We start from the raw sequence: 20,621 nt of genomic DNA, 5'->3' as shown, positions 1-20,621 counted from the left end.
TCTTCTAATCACCATCCAAAACCTCCGCATTATTCCTACATTAGAATGCAATTCTCCAAAGGCAACATAGCTGCGTAACACTGGAACCACTATCTGGGAGTTATGAACTCAGATTCCAAGTTGCCTCTGCAGATCAATACTGTCCAATCTCGTCCCATGAATATAACCGCAAGGGGATAATGCTGAGCCTTTATGAAACGCTAATCAGGTCACACGAGGAGTATTGTCAACAGTGTTGTGTCCCATATCTCAGAAAGGATGTGTTGTCGTTGGAGAGAGTACAAAGGAGGTTCAGAAGGATGATTTTGGGAATGAAGGGGTTAACATATGAGGAGCATTTGGCAACTTTGAGCATGTACACCCTGGAACTCTGAAGAATGCAGAGGAGGTCTCATTGAAACCTGCTGAATGCTGAAAGGATCAGATAAGGTGGATGTGGAGAGGATGTTTCTGATGGCAGGGATATCAAGATCTAGAGGGTACATCTACAAAATGAGGAGCCACCTTTTCAAACGGAGGTTAAGCGGATTTTCTTTTTTCATATTAGCCAGGGAGTATTGGATCTGTGGAATGCTCTGCACAGACTGCGGTAGAGGCCAAGTCTGTGGGTATATTTAAGGCAGAAGTTGATTGTTTCCTGATCAGTCAGGGCATCAAAGGATATGGTGAGAGGTCAGATGTATGGAATTGAGTGTGATCCGGGATCAGCCATGACAGAAAGGCAACAGACTCGATGGGCTGATTGGCCTAATTCTGCTCCTATGTTTCATGGTCTTATGGACACAAACCCCCTCAATCATGATGAATCTCCTCTGCAGTCTTCCAGCACAAAACACCCTTTGTACACAATGCTAAGCAGAACTGAAAGCAACTTTTCAAGAACTTTGGCAAGTCAGGCAGCATCTATTGGGGGGAATGGAGTCGATGTTTGGGAGAGAGCCCGTCCCTTACGGCACTGACACAGGCCCTTCGGCCCAACCTTTCCATGCTGTCCTGGTGTCCATTTAAACTAATCCCTCTGCCTGCCTTTGACATAGAACATAGAAATCTACAGCACATTACAGGCCCTTCGGCCCACAATGTTGTACCAACTATGTAAAGTACTCTAGAAACTGTCTAGGATTTCCCTATCGTATAGCCCTCTATTTTTCTAAGCTCCATGTACCTATCTAAGAGTCTCTTACAATATCCTATTGTATCTGGGTCTACCACTGTCGCTGGCAGTGCATTCCACACACCATCCACTCTCTGTGTGAAAAACCTACCCCTGACATCCCCCTTGTACCAACTTCCAAGCACCTTAAAACTATGCCCCGTCGTGTTAGTCATTTCACTCCCTCTTTCGTATCCACATTCTTTTTGTAGTGAGGTGACCAGAATTGAACACAGTACTGCAAGTGGGGAATAAATGTCTCCTTAAACGAACCACTTCACACGTATCTGGGTTGAACTCCATCTGCCACTTCTCAGCCCAGTTCTGCATCCTATTTCCCACTGTAATCTCTGACAACCCTGCAGACTGTCCACAACTCCCCCAACTTTTGTGTCATCAAGTCGTCAAGTCAAGTTTATTGTCATTTTGACCATAAACTGCTGGTACAATACACAGTAGAAACAAAACCACGTTCCTCCAGGACCCTGGTGGTACATGAAACGACACAAAACTACACTAGACTGTGTGAAACAGCACAAGGCTACACGAGGCTACGAAAAACAACATAAAAACTGCACTAGACTACAGCCCTGCACAGCACTATATAAAGTGCACAATACAGTGCAGGGCAGTACAATAATTAATAAACAAGACAATAGGTGCAGCAGAGGACAAATTACAATATAATAATAAATGATGTAGATGTCAGCCTAGACTCTGAGTATTGAGGAGTCTGATGGCTTCGGGGAAGAAACTGTTGCACAGTCTAGTCGTGAGAGCCCGAATGCTTCGGTACCTTTTGCCAGATGGCGGGAGGAAGAAGAGTTTGTATGAGGGGTGCAATAGACAATAGGTGCAGGAGTAGGCCATTCGGCCCTTCGAGCCAGAACTGCCATTCACTGTGATCATGGGTAATCAGCCACAATCAGTACCCCGTTCCTGCCTTCTCCCCATATCCATTGACTCCACTATCATTAACAGCTCTACCTAACTCTTTCTTGAAAGCATCCAGAGAATTGGCCTCCACTGCCTTCAGGGGCAGAGCATTCCACAGATCCACAGCTCTCTGGGTGAAAATGTTTTTCCTCAACCCCGTTCTAAATGGCCTACCCCTTATTCTTAAACTTTGGCCCTGTTCTGTGCTCCCCCAACATCGGGAACATGTTTCCTGCCTCTACTGTGTCCAATCCCTTAATAATCTTATATGTTTCAATCAGATCCCCTCTCATCCTTCTAAATTCTAGTGTATACAAGCCCAGTCGCTCCAATCTTTCAACATATGACAGTCCTGCCATACCGGGAATTAACTTTGTGAACCTACGCTGCACTCCCTCAGCAGCAAGCATGTCCTTCCTCAAATTTGGAGACCAAAACTGCTCACAATAGTCCAGGTGTGGTCTCACCGGGGCCCTGTACAACTGCAGAAGAACCTCTTTGCTCCTATACTCAATTCCCCTTGTTATGAAGGCCAACATGCCATTAGCTTTCTTCACTGCCTGCTGTCCTGCATGCTTGCTTTCAGTGACTGATGTACAAGAACACCCAGATCTTGTTGTACTTTCCTTTTTCCGAACTTGACAACATTCAGAACATAATCTGCCTTCCTGTTCTTGCCACCAAAGTGGATAACCTCAAATTTATCCACATTAAATTGCATCTGCCATGCATCTGCCCACTCACCCAACCAGTCCAAGTCACCCTGCATTCTCATAACATCCTCCTCACATTTCACACTGCCACTCAGCAATGTGTCATCTGAAAATTGCTAATGTTACTTATAATCCCTTCATCTAAACCATTAATGTATATTGTAAATAGCTGCGGTCCCAGCACCGAGCTTTGCGGTACCCCACCAGTCACTGCCTGCCATTCTGAAAAGGACCAGTTAATCCCTACTCTTTGTTTCCTGCCTGCCAACCAATTTTCTATCCATGTCAGTACCCTACCCCCATAGCAATACCATGTGCTCTAATTTTGTCCACTAATCTCCTATGTGGGACCTTATCAAAGGCTTTCTGAAAGTCCAGGTACACTACATCCACTGGCTCTCCCTTGTCCATTTTCATAGTTACATCCTCAAAAAATTCCAGAAGATTAGTCAAGCATGATTTCCCCTTCGTAAATCCATGCTGACTCGGACCGATCCTGTTACTGCTATCCAAATGTGCTGCTATTTCATCTTTTATAATTGACTCCAGCATCTTCCCCACCACTGATGTCAGATTAACTGGTCTCTTATTCCGTTTTCTGTCTCCCTCCTTTCTTAAAAAGTGCGATAACATTAGCTACCCTCCAATCCACAGGAACTGATCCTGAATCTATAAGACATTGGAAAATGATTACCAATGCGTCCACGATTTCTAGAGCCACCTCCTTAAGTACTCTGGGAAGCAGACCATCAGACCCTGGGGATTTATCGCCCTTTAGTCCCATCAGTCTATCCAACACCATTTTCCGCCCAATGTGAATGTCCTTCAATTCCTCCGTTACTTTCGGTCCTGTGGCCATTATTACATCTGGGAGATTGTGTCTTCCCCAGTGAAGTCAGATCCAAAGTACCTGTTCAACTCGTCTGCCATTTCTTTGTTCCCATAATAAATTCACCCGTTTCTGTCTTCAAGGGCCCAACTTTGGTCTTTATCAATGTTTTCCTCTTCACATACCTAAAGAAGCTTTTACTATCCTCCTTTATATTCTTGGCTAGCTTACCTCATCTTTTCTCCCCGTTTTGTCTTTTTAGTTATCTTCTGTTGCTCTTTAAAAGTTTGCCAATCCTCCGGCTTCCCGCTCATTTTTGCTATGTTATACTTCTCCTCTTTTATTTTTATACTGTCCTTTACTTCCCTTGTCAGCCACGGTCGCCCTTACTCCCCTTCGGATCTTTCTTCCTCTTTGGAATGAACTGACCCTGCACCTTCTGTATTATTGCCAGAAATACCTGCCACTGGTGCGTGGGGCCCCTCACAATACTGTTAGCTTTGCGGGGCAGCGTGTGGTGTAAATGTCTGTAATCAGCGGGGCCTTCTGGGAGTTGTAGTCATATCCTCGCCTCCTCGTACACTCCCTGCAAAGACGTTTTTCCTCAGCCACCGCAAGCTTTGCCGGAACGGACTGACTGAGGCGACGAAGGGGAACCGCGCCCGTCCTTGTGAACGCCGAGTCCGGCAACCATCGACAGCAGCGACTCGCTGAACTTCGCCATGGCGATGGAGCGGAAGAGGAGGGGCCGAACATGGGGCTGATTTCCACCAGCCTATCGTAGCTCAGACCCGCCACTAACTCTTTCTGTCAGTGGCTACAGTGCCTGTCGGTCAAATGAGAACTCAGACGGTGATTAGTTAATATGAACGTCAGTCAGCCTTCCTGTCTTGACGAGCTTGAGTTTGGATTTACTGTATATCGCGGACAGGCAGCCGATATATTTGAATGTGTTTGGTAAAGCAAATTGGGAGAAATGTAAGTTTTTATGTGATGATGCATCAGTCTCCGAGTAACACTATTAATAATAGAAGGGCACAGGCCGTGATGAGGAAGGCCGTGATTTACTGGAATTATATTGAGATAATATTGGAAGGGATATTAAACTTGGAGATGTTTGCGATGTGGTTAAGCAAATGCGGGGATTTGAAATGATCATATCATTCCAGTGTTGATTAATGAGGGCAAATGATTGTGACTGGAACAGGGAAGGTTGTGTTACTGGCTGGGTCATTTGCTGTCATTCAAAATCAAGACCATTTAAGTGAAGAAGTTAAACAATGTAGGGATATGTTTTTCAGTAAATAAATACCCTGATGTGTTGGAAGCCAGTCATAGTATCACTGATGTAGAGTTTTCTTTGTAGAAATTTAAGAAGTCTATTATTAATTCAGGTCAGGCGCCCCAGGGAATGGTGATATATGTAATTGTAATTCTCTCTCGTGCAAATATTAAATGTTTGAATTCTGTTTGGAGATGAGGCGATCTTCCTCCCTCATGGAATATGGCAGCAATTGTGCCTGTTCTGAAACCTGGGAGATCCCAGTCTGATCCTTCTCGTTTTGGGCCTATATCGTTAATGTCTCATTCATGTAAGCTGATGGAATGTATAGTAATCGAGTGCTTGAGTTATATTTTGGAAAAGAGAGATGATATAGCATTTTATCAGAGTGGATTTTGGAAGGGGAGAATAACATTAGATTCAGTTTTAGATTTGGAAGATGATATTAGGAAAGCACAGTTAAATAAAGATGTTGTAATAGCTGTATTATTTGCTATTGTTACCACATATGATATGTTATGGACCGAAGGACTTTTGATTAAATTTTGGAGATTAGGAATGAGTGTAGATTGCATAATTTATCTGAGTTTTTTATTTGGACGGGCTGTGCAGGAATGGGTGGGCATGTTATGTTTGTGTTTCTACGAGATAGAGAATGGGATCCCACAAGGCAGTATTTGTAGCCCTTCATTATTTAATATTATCATTAATGTTATTTTCTCTGAGGATGGTACTCTGGTGGGTAAATCACTATATGCAGATGATGTAACTTTATACATTAGAGGTGGTATTTCAATGTTTCTGTAAATAGGATGCGATTTACAATTAATAGGTCAAACAGTGGGGAAATGGATAAAGATTTTAAGCTCTCAGTTGCTAAAACACGTTATGTGTTTTACAAACAGGATTAATAGACCTGCACATGATTTGAAATTATATGATTAAACTCTTGAGAAATAGTCATTGGTAAGTTTTCCAGGCATGCAGATGGATAATAAACTGACATGGAAGCACCATATCAGTAAAATAATTGATATGTGTGGGTATTCTGGGGTGCAACATGAAAATCTTTGTTGATTGTTTATATTTGTTTAATTCGATCTGTTCTTGATTCTGGCTGTGTGGCTTAAGGATCAGCTTCATCTTCAACTTTATTCTGTTTGGATGTGATACCAGCACAGGCTTTAAGATTGTGTTGTGGTGCAGTAAGGTCGTCTCCTGTTTCAGCTTTACTGGTTGAAATGGGACAATTGCCCTCAGAATGACAGAGGGTGAAGTTGCTGTTAACATACTGGATTAATTTGAGAGGTAAGGAAATATCATCATGTTAGAGGTGTGCTAGAGGACTGTTGGGAACATCACAAGAAGAATGTTTTTAGTTTTGGGTGGCTGGGTTCTTATCAAACTGGGAATATGTGTGTATTGGATGATACAACATCTCCCACTGTAGCTTTCTCTGTAGCACCACCTTGTTTTTCCAATGACTTCAGTTGATTTTAGGTAACACAATAGGATTATGTTCTGCCTGAGAGTCTGCTGGTTCATCGGTATATTAATGAAGGTTATTATCATATGGTAACCATTTGTACAGATGGATGAAATAATAATTTAACTGGGAATGTTGGTGTAGCTGTTTTCTTTGTGTCTGAATTGCAGGTTCTGATAAAGAAATGACTTGCCAGCCACTAATCAGTAAATGAAGCATAATTCATTGTCATCCTTTTAGGCTTACAGTGGGTGGAGGAAATTGGTCCATGCAAATTTGTAATTTGTTCAGAATCGTTTTCCGTTTTGATAAGACTTTTAAAAGGTCATTCTAGCAGTAGGTCAGATTTGCTGTTAGAAACTCATCAAACAGTATTTCATATACAACGTTTGTTTCATATGTCTGCACATTATGGATCCTGCACATCGCACTGTTGAGGGAAATGATCAGGCTGACTGGTTAGCAAAAAAAAAAAAAAAAAAAAAAAAAAACCCTGTTAAAAGTTCACCTGTGGATATAGACCTTCCACTTAGCAAATCAGAAGCTAAGGGTTAAGAATTAATGGCTTATGGCAGACTTGTAGGACAATAGACATAAGGACAGACACCTTTACAGAATACATAAACCTGTTGGGTTTATAGAAGAAGGCCTTAAAACAAGAAGCAAAGGAATTATATTGACACAACTTAGAATTGCCCACGCTATGCTTAATTATACCTTGTATCTAATTGGAAAACTTCATTCTGTGTCATGTACATTTTGACATTATGAAACTGTTAAACACATACTATTTCAGTGTGAAGCGTATGAGGCTGAAAAATCAGTTGCATTCTCAGTACAATCTTTGTGGGGTAGATAGTTTTCAGGGAAAAACTTTATTGAGTTCTGGGAGTGATGTAGTTTGAGAAAAACATTGAAATGTGGTAGGAGGTTTGGTCTCCTTCCAGTTCAATAAAATAGATCTTCTGGCCTTTAAAGAAACAAATGCGATCATCTGACAGGCTAACGAGGATAAAAGTCTATATTCTATCATTGGCAAACCAACAATTGCTGGAATAGGATGAGATTGTAAATCAAAACGCAAAACTGTTGAAATAATATCAAAAATACCTTTCCAGAATCTTTCCAAAAGAGGACAGGACCAAAACAAGGAAGCCACCTCAGAGTGACATCGGTCACAAATAGGGTTTAGATAGGAATAAAAATGGGCTAATTTATCTTTAGACATTGGGGCCTATGCACTAATTTAAATTGTATTAGCGTATGTTTGGCACACAGAAGAAGTTCTCAACTGGCGGGGGTAGGGACCCGTGGCTGACCAGGGAAGTTTAGGACTGTGTAAAACCTGAGGAAATGGAACATAAGGTAGCAAAAGTGAGTGGGATGCTGGATTATTGGATGCTTTGAAAATCCAACAGAAGGCAACTAAAAAGTGATAAGAATGTTAAAGATGAAATATGAGGCAAACTAGCCAATAGTATAAAACGTGGCAGATTAAATACAGTGTCGGGAAATATCTGATCATGCATTTTGGTCCAATGAATAATATTGCTCAGCATTATTTAAATAGACAGAAAATTCACAGGTGCAGGGGCCTTAGGAGTTCTCCTGCAAGAGTTCCAGAAAGTTATTTCACATCTTGAGTCTGTGGTAAAGAAGGGGAATACAATGCTGGCTTTTCTTTGAAGAGGAATAGAAAATTTAAGCAAGGAGAAAATGCTGAGCCTTTATAAGACACAAGTTAGGCCGTACTTGGAGTTTTGTCAACGTTTTGGGTCCCATATCTCAGAAAGGAAGTGGGAGTCTCATTGAAACCTACCGAGTGTTGAAAGGACTAGATAGGGTGGATGTGGAGAGGTTGTTTCATGTGGTGGGGATACCCAGACTAGAGGACACAGTCTCAACATTGAGGGGGGACCTTGTGAACAGAGGTCAGGAGGAATATTTTTAGCCAGACAGTAGTGACCCTGTGGAATACTCTATCACAGACTGCGGTGGAGGCTGTCTGTGGGTATATTTAAGGCGGAAGTTGATTATTTCCTGATCGATCAGACCATCAAAGGACATGGTGAGAAGGCAGGAGTATGGGGTTGAGTAGGATCCGGGATCAGCCATGATGGAATGCTGGAGCAGAGTCGATGGGCTGAACGGCCTAATCATGCTCCCGTGTGTTATGGTCTGACAAAGATTCACCCTAACCCCACCTCTCCCAGTCAGCACCACCCCGACCTGTCCCATTTAACCTGGCTGAGTGCGGGTGACTTTAGGACCCGGGGGAGCTCAGGACCCGCCGCCCGCGGCTGCTGCTGAATCCCCGGTGTTTCTGTTCGGTTGACGGATGCGGTGAACGAGTTAAAATTAACGGATCGATAATTCTCATCTCATGATTATTTCACTCTCTGCACATTTCTATTTACAGGGATTTTACTCCTGACGCCGGTCCCGGGACCCGACCCGTTTACAGACCCGGAGCGGAACCGGAGCAGATTCTCAGACTCTGGTTTCCATCCCGAGGCCAGAAGAAAGGATAAAGTTTCCCCGTGAATTTATTCCCAGTGAAGGTGTGGAGATGGGACTTGGTCTCCGCGTTGTAAAATGAAACTGTCCCGGACTGGTAACTGAGATAAACTCCTACCCTCCCGGGGATGGAACCGGCAGGGAGACGGGGCCCAGGGGAGGGGCGAAATACGTCACAATCCCGATGTAACACGTCATCATCCCGCCCGATGACCCAGAATCCGGTCTCTGGACTCAGTCGGACCCATCCCTTCCTCTCCACAGACTCTGCGGCGACTCCCAGACACCAGCGCCGATTCCCCACCACCTCCACCTCCCAGTAATGTCTTCCCGATGTGAATCCCTCCGATCCCAGTACACAAGTCCAGAATGTGAATCTCTTCCCGGTATTAGGGAGATTCCTCCAGGTCCAGGTCCGTCTCACACTCTTCCGATCCTCAGACACCTTGAGACACGGATTCGCCGTTTCCACATCCAGGGTGACAGGGACTGGGGGGAGAAGCAGAGAATTAGAGAGTCCCCGGGGATCGGGGGGAGACTCGGGCAGCACGGCCCCGGGGATCGGGGCAGACTCGGGCAGCGCGGCCCCGGGGATCGGGGGGAGACACGCGCAGCGCGGCCCTGGGGATCGGTGGGAAAGGCCGCTGGGACAAAGGCGCGGTCGGGTGGCCGACACGAACCTTTCCCGTGGTTTGTCCCGACGAAAGCGGATGGACAACTAATGTCTCCCCAAGGGTTTCCACTGGACGGAGAGCAGAGATTTCCCGGTCAAACAGACACAAAATGCTGGAGGAACCGAGCGGGTCAGGCAGGAGGTGTGGAGAGAGATGGACAGTCTACGTTTCAGGTCGACATCTTCCCTCAAGAACAGAAATAGACAGCAAACGAGTGCGGGAAAGGGGTGGATTAGGATGAGAAGGGGGTGAGTGAATGGATTTAAACAGGAGGTCACATTGTTTCTTCGACTCAACTTGTTCGTGTCGACCAATTTACTTTAATGAGCAAGTCCCATTTGTCTATTATTCCTTGCCATCTTTCTTATCCGCGGACCTGCCGAGGTGAATTTTAAAACATTGTTAAAACAATTTTAAAACCCACTCTACAGTTGAGCAAGGACCTGGTGTAAACAGAAATAACCCTCTTCCCTGTCCACTATACCATGAATTTTAGTGTCATAGGCAAACCTACTAACGATGTCACCTACACTATCATACAAATCATTAATATGAATGACAAACAACCGCGGCCCCAGCACCGACCTCTGCAGGTCACAGGCCTCCAGTCCTCTGTGTTTAGGAGACACTTGGACAGACACTTCAACAGGCAAGGCACAGAAGGAGATTGACCTAATGCTGGCCAATGGGATGAATTTAGATGGGTAAATCTGTCAGCACAGATATGATGGGTTGAAGGGCACATTTCTATGCTGTACGGTGAAGGGCTTTGTGACTTTAAGTGAACTGAATAACTGAGACACCACCACCCACCCCGTGTTGAGAATCCCAAACAGACAGTGACCCCTGATCCTTGACTTCTCAGATGGGGAAACATCCTCCCTGTATCCTGCCTGTTGAGCCCTGAAATAACTTCATGTTTCCCTGAGATCTCCCGTCATTCTTCTGAACAGGGAACAGAGAACATGGAACAGTACAGCACAGGAACAGGCCCTTCATTCAATGTTAACATTCATTTGTGAGTGTGAAGTGTGGAGTGGGGGTGTGTGAAGGTTCGAGACAGTGAAAGAGTTGATAATGGGAACCAGCAGCGGAGAGATAAACGGCAGATTGAACCAGAACCTGCTGAGAGAGGGGTGGAAATCCTGTGGGTGAACTGTGTGTGTAGACCTAATGAGAAGGTGACGGGGGTCAAAGGTGGAGATGAGGATCCCTTTGTCCCCTTTCCCACAACCTCATCACCCGCAGCCCCTCAAGAGGAAAGGGGAGGAATTTTCAGGGACCCTTAAGAAACACAGGTCCTGATGAAGAGTTTCAGTCCGAACGGTCGATTGTTTACTCTTTTCCATAGATGCTTCCTGGCCTGCTGAGTTCCTCCAGCATTTTGTGTGTGCTGCTCCGCTTTAAATATAATTAATTATTTGGCCCCCACAGATGCCTGTGGCAGATTCACTATCCTGTGGCTGAACGAATTCCTTCTCATCTCTATTCTAAATGGACATTATCTAATCGGAGGCTGTGCCTTCTGTTCTCGACCCACCCACTATAGGAAACATCCTCCCGACATCAACTCTCTCCAGACAGGTTTCAGAGAGATCAGGCCGAGTCCATTCATCAGGACCTGTGTTGCTTGGGGAACAGCATCTGCAGATTTTCTGGTGTTTCATATTTGAAGCTGAAGTTAATCGGTTCTTCATTAGTCAGGGTGTCAAAAGTTATGGGGAGGAGGTAGAAGAATCTTGTTGAGGGGGATAATAAATCAGCCATTCTTCTAAACTCCAGTGAGTACAGGCCCAGAGCCACCAAACACTCCTCATATGTTAAGCCTTTCATTCAGGGAATCATTCTCGTGAACCTCTCCAATGCCAACACATCTTGTGCTATATAAGGGAGCCAAAGCTGCTCACATACTCCAAGTGTGGTCTGACAAATACCTTATAAAACATCAGCATTACATCCTTGCTCCTGCATTCTAATTCTGACAAAATGAATGTTAACATTGAGTTTGCCGATCTTACCACTGACTCAAACTAAAAGTTAACCTTTAGGGAATCCTGCACAAGGACACCCAAGTCCCTTTGCACCTCAGAATTTTGAATTTTCTCCCAGTTTACAAAATCATCCATGCCTTTATTCCTTCTACCAAATGCACGTGCGACTTCCCGTCTCGATGATCCATCTATCGCTTCTTTGCCCGTTTTCCTAATCTGTCTTCCACAGCACCACTTACCCATTCACCTTTTTCATATCCTCTGGAAACCCGGCCACAAAGGCATCAATACTGTTCCAAATCTTTCTTTGTCTATCTTGGCTTTGTGCTCCTCGAAGTATTCCAACAGATTTGTCGGGCAAGATTTTCCCTAAAAGGAATCCGTGCTGTCTTTGGTCTATTTTATCATGTGCCTCCATGCACACAAAAGCTCGCCCTTAATACTAGACCCCAACATCTTCCCAGTCACAACACATCCAGACTGACACACCTATAAGTTCCTTTCATAGAAACATAGAAAATAGGTGCAGGAGTAGGCCATTCGGCCCTTCGAGCCGCACCACCATTCAGTATGATTATGGCTGTTCATCCAACTCAGAACCCTGTACCTGCCTTCTCTCCATACCCCCGATCCCTTTAGCCACAAGGGCCATATCTAACTCCCTCTTAAATGTAGTCACTGAACTGGCCTCAACTGTTTCCTGTGGCAGAGAATTCCATAGATTCACCACTCTCTGTGTGAAGAAGGTTTTCCTCATCTCAGTCCTAAAAGGCTTCCCCTTTATCCTTAAACTGCGACCCCTCGTTCTGGACTTCCCCAACATCGGGAACAATCTTCCTGCATCTAGCCTGTCCAATTCCTTTCGGATTTTATACGTTTCAATAAGATCCCCCCTCATTCATTGGAATTGAATCCCCCATTGATTCAATTCCAATGAATATAAGCCTAGTTGATCCAATCTTTCATCATATGAAAGTCGTGCCATCCCAGGAATCAATCTGGTGAACCTTCTTTGTACTCCCTCTATGGCAAGAATGTCTTTCCTCAGATTAGGGGACCAAAACTGCAAACAATACTCCAGGTGTGGTCTCACCAAGGCCTTGTACAACTGCAGTTGCACCTCCCTGCTCCTGTACTCGAATCCTCTTGCTATAAATGCCAGCATACCATTTGCCTTTTTCACCGCCTGCTGTACCTGCATGCCCACTTTCAATGACTGGTGTATAATGACACCCAGGTCTCGTTGCACCTCCCCTTTTCCTAATCGGCCACCATTCAGATAATAATTTGTTTTCTTGTTCTTGCCACCAAAGTGGATAACTTCACATTTATCCATATTAAATTGCATCTGCCATGAATTGCCCACTCACCTAACCTATCCAAGTCACCTTGCATCCTCTTAGCATCCTCCTCACAGCTAACACTGCCGCCCAGCTTCGTGTCATCCGCAAACTTGGAGATGCTGCATTTAATTTCCCCGTCTAAATTGTTTATATATATTGTAAACAACTTGGGTCCCAGCACTGAGCCTTGCGGTACCCCACTAGTCACTGCCTGCCATTCAGAAAAGGTCCTGTTTATTCCCACTCTTTGCTTCCTGTCTGCCAACCAATTCTCTATCCACATCAATACCAAACCCCCAATACCGTGGCTTTAAATTTGCACGCTAATCTCCTGTGTGGGACCTTGTCAAAAGCTTTTTGAAAATCCAAATATACCACATCCATTGGTTCTCCCCTATCCACTGTACTAGATACATCCTCAAAAAATTCTATGAGTTTCTTCGGACATGATTTTCCTTTCACAAATCCATGCTGACTTTGTCTGATCAGTTCACCACTTTCCGAATGTGCTGTTATCACATCTTTGATAACAGACTCCAGCATTTTCCCCACCACCAATGTCAGGGTAACCGGTTTATAATTCCCCAGTTTCTCTCTCACTCCGTTTTTTTAAAAAGCAGGTAGTCACCCTCCAATCCTCAGGAACAAATCCAGAATCTAAAGAGTTTTGAAAAATTATCACTAATACATCCATTATTTCTTGGGCTACATCCTTAAGCACACTGAGATGCAGACCATCCGGCCCTGGGGATTTATCTGCCTTTAATTCCCTTCTATTTACCTAACACCACTTCCCTACTAACATGTGTTTCCCTCAGTTCCTCCATCTCACTAGACCCTCACCTGTTCTCCCTTTTTAAAGAGTGAAGTGACCTTTGCAGCTTTCCAGTCGTCTTGAATGATCCAGAACCTAGAGATTCTTGAAAGATGATTACTAATGCCTCCACATTCTCTTCAGCTGCCTCCTTCCAAACACACTGGTGTAGTCCAACTGGTTCAGGTGATTTATTTACCTTCAGACCGTTCATCTTCCCAGGTACTTCCTCCTCAGTAATAGCAACAACACTCATTTCTGTGCACTGACACTCACTTTTCTGACAAACTTCTTGTACAGTATCTTCCAGTGAGGATTGACACAAAATACTGAATAAGTACCACTGTCATGGCTCTGTCTCCCATTCCTACCTCTCCGGCCTCATTTTCTAGGGGTCCAATACCACTCTCACCTGGCTTTTACTCGTAACATTTTTGTGTTCTCTTTTTCACTGTTGGCTTGTTTTCCCTCATGTCTTATCTTTTCTCTTCTTATTGCATTTTTGTTACTTTCTCTTGGTTATCAAAACCTTCTCTATTCTCCAACATCCTGCTATTTTTTTTTTTTTGGCGACATTGTATGCCCTCTCATTTGCTTTTATGCTGTCTGTGACTTCCCTTGTCAAACACAGTTACCCCATCCTCCCTTTGGAATATTTCTTCATATTCAGGACGTGTCTATCCCGTGCCTTCCGGATTGCCCCCAGAAATTCCAACCGTTGCTGTTCTGCCATCGTCCCTGTTCTTGTCCACTTCCAACCTACTTTGGTTAGCCCCTCCCTCATGCCTCTGTCATTCCCTTTACTCCACTCTAATACTGATAGATCTGACTTTATCTTCTCCCTCTCAAACTGCGGCGTAAATTGTATTATTTTAAAATTACTGTTTCTCACGGGTTATTTAACCTTAAGCTCCCTAATCATATCTAGTTCATTCTGCAAATCCCACTCCTGAATTGCCTTTTCTCCCATTGGGCTGAACCACAAGCTGTCTAAAAAGCCATCTCGGGGGCATTCTACAAATTCCCTCTCTTGGGATGCAGCACAAACCTGATTTTCTCAAAGTACCTGCATATTGAAATCCCCCATTTCTATTACTACCCTGCCCTTTTTACATGCCTTTTCCATCTCCTCGTGTAATTTGTATCCGTTTTGTATCCAGGTCACTATTTGTATTTAACTCGCATCAGGGTCTTTTTACCCTTATTGTTTCTTATTCATGCTGTCGCGCCGGTACCCACAAATATTCTACATCTTCCAATCCTATGTCACCTCTCTCCAAGGGTTTCATTTCAATTTTTACCAACAGACCCTCCCCATCCCCTCTTCCTACCTGCCTGTCCTTTGAATACAAGGTGTATCCTTGGATGTTGGGCTTCAACCAGCATCTCGTTTCAGCCACAACTCAGTGACGTCAACAACGTTATACCTGCCAATCTCTACCTGTGCTACAACATCATCTACCTTATTCCGTATACTGGAGTATTCAAATATAACACCTTCAGTCCTGTATTCATCAGCCTATTCGACACTGTCCACAGGAACTTAAGCAAGATCTTTGATGTGAATGATAGACCACACTGGAGGTATTGTCTGCATTTCTGCTGCCCCGACTCTGGGAGGGGTGTGATGACACTGGACAGGAAGCTTCTGGGTGAGGAAGGTGGTGTTACAAGGACTGGGAGGCTTGGGTTAAAAAAGGAGAGATTGGATGTGCTTGGGCTAATTCCCTGTAGTGTAGGATGTTGAGGAATGACCCCCTTATCCAACTCCGTAAAACCATAACGGGCCGAGATAAAGTGAGAGTTTCTTTTTTACCCAGGACATAAGAGCAGAGAACCAAGGGCTTAGCTTTAAGGTGAGAGGCGATCCATGGGGTAACTTTCTCAAATGAAGGGAGAGGGAGTGAGCAGATGAAATTTGCTGTCAGAGGAAGCTGCAGAAACAGGCGTAATTAAAATATTTTAAAATACATTTGGACAGTACACAGAGGGATATGGGACAAACACTCACAAATGGGACATGCTCAAGAAGACATCTTAGTCTAGCAGATGGATGAAGTGGGCCGTGGGTTCAACATCTGTCAAACCCTCCCAGATCATCCTCCTGAGGAATCTCACCCTGGATTCTGTCTGTGAAGCAGCTCAGTGCACAGAGCAGACAGACTGGGTAAGGACGGCAGATTTCATTCTGGAATAGGAATTTTAACCTGTCTCTTTAACCGTGTGTCACACTCTGATGGTCTGTGTGTGTTACGGTGTTATTTCACACCCTGCAAAATCATAAAATCAGTATTAATTTCCCATCTCCTGTGGTAGGATTCAAACTCATGTCTTGGCGTGTTAGTGCAGTGGTCTGGGACCAGGACGCAGTGGTTCATCTGCCAGTCCCGTTTATTGGTTGTATTGTGACCCTGTGCTGGTGTGTTTTGGGGTCTGACATTTCCAGCTGACCATGTGACAGTGATGCCTCCCAGTCGGTGGGATTGATGTGGAATAAACTTCAGTCCCCCTTCAGTCCATAATTACAGCCAATCTTTCCTTTGAATTAGAACCTAATTGTGTCTCATGAACAAAGAACAATAAATCTTTGTAACTTTTACCTCGATAATTGGCACCAAATGTTTCTCTCAGCACTGTGTTCAACAAATAGGGGTGATCGAATCTTTCAACCGGTAGGGTCTCATCTGTCACTGTCAATTCCTGAATATCATCACTAATCCTGTAAATATTAAACTGCTTGTTATAAACTGCAAACTTGAATGATTTTACAAATCCATACAGGGTTTCAGTAAAGAGCATGTCCTACCTCCTGTTTTGACGAGCTTCCTCCTGAAAGAAATAAAACACAGATCTGAATAGACCGAGACTGTCGACATCCTGAATTTCATCCAAATCATTACAAAGTGTTGAAAATTCCCACTCCTGCAGTCACTCACACACACAAACAATACAGAACCAGGGGTTAAATTACGGGGAAGCTTTCTGAAAGCAAGGCTATTACTGAGAGGATGAAACTTGCAAGAAGTCAGGACAGGTTGGGCATTTTCATCTGGATAAGGTGTTAGAATGATGAGAAGGAGGAATTAAAATCAGTGATGAATTTGATAATAAATCTGATAAGAAATTTAGTGAAGACGATTTTGAACTCACTGTCGCTGGGTGTGATGAGTAGATGGGAGGAGGCTTGTGAAGCAGGGAAATTGATAGCAGAATTTGGACCGAATGGTCCATATTCTTAATGAAGGAGAATGGGATATAATATAATGCAGTGTGAACCTTATCTGAAAAAGCAAAGAGTCGTGAAAGTTTCCGTAATGTGACGGAAACCGGATATAGCGGATAAGTCTGATGTGTGGGTCACATTCTTTGTTCTCACTGATTGACAGAGAGACCCTCACACCCACCGCACCAGACACACTCACAGCCCCTGACTGGAACTGGGTGCTAATGGGAGATTTAGAGAATATTTAATGTGATAATCACCGACACAATCGGCAACTCTGCATTATAATCAGAGTAAATCATTTCAGAGAAGATTGGATTCTGTCCTGTGATGTACAGAAGTTGTGGAAGTCCAGTTTTGGGACAATAGCAGCACTGAATAGTTGTATCAATTGTCTGGTGAGACAGTTTACTGCCATTTGTAAATGTTGTGTGTAGAAGCAACGCATCTGTTTTCAATCTGTATTGTATTCTGTGTTACATGGTTATTATGGTAACTAGTCACGTGAGTGAGGGTGTGGTAAAAGCAAAGGGAAAATGTTCGGTATTCGTTCTTTGTTCTGAGCTGAGGACGGGCAGATGTCATATCATTTGTTGACCACTTCATTGCAGTTTAATTTACGATTAATAACGCTGAAGTTTCATCGCTTCAAGATTGCATGTTGCTAATGAAGGATCGAATACATATCTTCGACATTTTGGAACATGATTATTGGAGTGATCGGGAGGTGCAACATACAAGTGTAACAATCTGTGCGAGGTCGCCAGCAGCGGCAACTGATTTGTTAGAAATGGCCACCGTTTACTTCAAATATTCCACTGTTCATTTAGTGTCCTTTGACAGAAATAAATTGAAATAAAATCCCTCACCTTGAGAAATATCACACTGTCTTTTTGATCCATCTGTTCCTTTATCTTTGAGATTTCCTCCTGAATAAACCTTATATTCTCTTGAATCTCTCGAATATTTTTCTCCATTTGATTTAGAATTCTCTCCTCTTCCTCCCTGAGATCCCTGAGTACGCTCTGCTCTTTCTCAGTGATAATCTGGCGCAGTTCAGCAAACTGGGATGTGATGTGGGTCTGAACGCTGTGTGACTGTTCCTGTCGAATGAAAAGTGAAGATAAATTTACTGTATTGCTGTGTTGTATTTCCTTATGACATTAAGGTGACCATTCCGTCCATAGAAGACCATGCTAGTTCTGAGAGCATTCCCGTCAACCCCATTCCCTTATGTTTTCGTGAAACCTATTCTCCCTTATTGACCTATTAACTCCCACCTGATTCACATACAGCATCCCCAAACTTCACAGGGTTAATTGTAATTAATCATTTTTTTCCAGCGCTTCCCTGGGATGTGTCTGAAACTGTCCGGATCACATGGAGAACATGCAAACACCACACGGACAGCACCAGAGTTCAGGCTCGAACCCAGGTCACAGGAGCTGCGATACTCTGCTATTCTGCATTAAATGGAGCAAACTATACAGTAATATCAGAAATTCCGCTCAGGAAGCCTCACCCGAACTCCGGAAATCTTCTCTTTCTGTTGCTGCTCCTTTTCCTGGAAGTCTGATTTCTTTTTTGTGAGAGAGTCTAAGGAAGACTTCAGCTGATCCTGGAAGTCAGACAGCGATGGAAACAGAAGCAAAGATGTAGCAGAAGAAACAGGTGATCAAACCCGATTATCACAGAAAATGCCGGAGGAACTCAGTGAGTCAGGCAGCATCGACGCAGGGGAAATAAACAGTCGGTGTTTCGGGATGAGACCCTTCATTAAGACTGGGAAGGAATGGGGCAGAAGCCAGAATGAAAAGGTTGGGGATGAGAACCAGCTGACAGGTGACGGGTGAGACAGCGTGAGGGGGAACATTGGTGAGGTGATGAAGCGAGAGGCTGAGAGGGGACAGGTGGAAGAGGAAAAGAGCTGAAGAAGGATTCTGATACGAGAGGACAATCGACCATGGAAGAAACGGGAGGAATTGGGGCTGTTTGGAGTCCTGAATGATGACGAGGGAGGAGGTGTAGCACTTGCCCCGCTTTCAGGAGTCAATGCCAGGAGGTAGATCCGTGGGGAGGAGCGAGTGGATAAGGGAGTTACGTACAGAGTGATTCCCACAAAGAGCGGAGAGCTGTGGGGAGTGGGTGGGATGGGCTGTGGGAGGGAGGCTGTGCTTGCTGGTAGAATCCTGATGGAGATGGCGAAAGTTGCGGAGAATAATATGTTAGTGACGGAGGCTCGTGTGCTAAGCAGGACAGGACAAGGAAGGATGGGGTGAATATAAAATCCGGGTTAGTTTTACCTTGTAGATTTTAACAGCTTCTTTAATCAGCGTGAAGCGGTGCTCTCTGTGTTCCTCCGCAGCTGCACAAATCACACAGATCAGCGACTTGTCCGTTTCACAAAACAGCTTCAGTTCTTCCTCATGTTCCTCGCAGTGAAGTTCACTTTCCTTCCTTTTGGGGTTCAGGTTTAGATTTCGAACTTTTTCAGCCAGATTTCCTAAGGCCCGACTGACTCTGAGGGTGCGGTCAGCAAACACCTCTCTACACTCCGGGCAGGAGTTTCTCTCCTCCCTTTCCCAATGCCGTGTGATACAAGAGCGACAGAAGTTGTGTCCACACTCCAGTGACACCGGATCGGTGAAGAAATCCAGGCAGATGGGACAAATTACCTCCTCGGTTAAACTCTCGACCTGTCCTTTCGAAGCCATGTTAACGCCCGGCACTTCCTGATTCAGAAAGCTTTCACTTTCGGGGAGCTGCTGATCCCCTGCAGTACCGCGATTGTCCACTACACGCGCTGCAGTCCCAGGGAATCATGTCCCTGCCTGTGTCAGTGGGGAAAAATCGTGGTGATTTCCACACCAGGGTGTGATCGGAAACACGTTAAGTAGGTCGGAAGTAAAAAAAAAGAAAATCTCGGCCATGGACTGCCCAAGCCCGGCTTCAAAATGAGGATGGTTGGTTATGGGGCGAGCAACCCCATTCCGTAAAAAAAAACAGTGCGACAGAAACGTCCACTGAATCTCCAAAGGCCTCAGCCCTGCGATTGGAAGTCCTTTCCCCTGAAGTAACTTGCAGAAAGAAACACAGGACCGGACATTCCACGTTATTTTGTTTTGTGAAGTCCTGATGAAAATTCCTGACTTTACCCATTTTTGTCCCAACTCCAATGGAAGGCAAGTTTCCATAACTCTGGACAGAGCCCAGAAGTTGATCAAAATAAACTTAATTCACCATAAAATATTCACAAGGATAAACTATGAAATCCCTTTACCCGAAGATCAGTGACCCTTCTGTCACGCAGCTGCTGTGACACAGGCCCTTGCATCTTTCTCCAGATATCTTCACCAGCCCACAGTCCGCAAAGAGCTGAGTGACCGTCTCGTCTCCACTGCAGTAATCTCGGGGCAGCGCGCTGTGGGAGTGATCTCCGGGCATGCAGCAAGGATCAGACTGGGAGCGCCCCACTCGCCGCCATCTAGGTAGGATTTGGCACGATGATCAAAGTAGTTCATCGCTCTCCTGATGAGCCTACACAAGGTATTGGATCCGGCCCGGTACATCACGGTAAATCCCTCCCAGCCATTGAGCACATCTATATGAAACGCTGTCGGAGTAGAGCAGCATCCATCATCAGAAATGCTCACCACCCAG

General features: G+C 44.5%; 2 protein-coding genes across 2 annotated transcripts in view; both read right to left on the bottom strand.

The window, feature by feature from the left end:
- The window catches only part of LOC140184969 (uncharacterized), a 351,453-nt gene that overhangs the window by 174,859 nt on the left and 155,973 nt on the right, over positions 1-20,621 (bottom strand). The window lies entirely within an intron of this gene.
- LOC140185184 (zinc-binding protein A33-like) lies at positions 7,009-19,680 on the bottom strand. The gene is made up of 6 exons (XM_072238584.1): positions 19,265-19,680; positions 18,484-18,579; positions 17,831-18,064; positions 16,545-16,567; positions 16,339-16,457; positions 7,009-9,405 (listed from the first exon to the last, which is right to left on the bottom strand). Exons 1-6 carry the CDS (start codon positions 19,673-19,675, stop codon positions 8,858-8,860), a joined length of 1,431 nt encoding a protein of 476 aa, XP_072094685.1. The 5' UTR covers positions 19,676-19,680; the 3' UTR covers positions 7,009-8,857.

Source organism: Mobula birostris, chromosome 20, assembly GCF_030028105.1.
Source record: "Mobula birostris isolate sMobBir1 chromosome 20, sMobBir1.hap1, whole genome shotgun sequence".
Classification (NCBI taxonomy): Eukaryota; Metazoa; Chordata; class Chondrichthyes; order Myliobatiformes; family Myliobatidae; genus Mobula; species Mobula birostris.
This window is presented reverse-complemented; position numbering and strand designations above follow the sequence as displayed.

What these genes read in the sequence shown, in the direction of transcription:
- LOC140185184 (XM_072238584.1), bottom strand. Translation starts at nt 19,675, where the DNA reads ATGGCTTCGAAAGGACAGGTCGAGAGTTTAACCGAGGAGGTAATTTGT. An exon ending in ACAGTGTGATATTTCTCAAG is followed by an intron (nt 16,568 to 17,830) that starts GTGAGGGATTTT and finishes TATTTCTTTCAG; the next exon opens with GAGGAAGCTCGTCAAAACAG. An exon ending in ATTTGGTGCCAATTATCGAG is followed by an intron (nt 9,406 to 16,338) that starts GTAAAAGTTACA and finishes TTCTCCCCCCAG; the next exon opens with TCCCTGTCACCCTGGATGTG.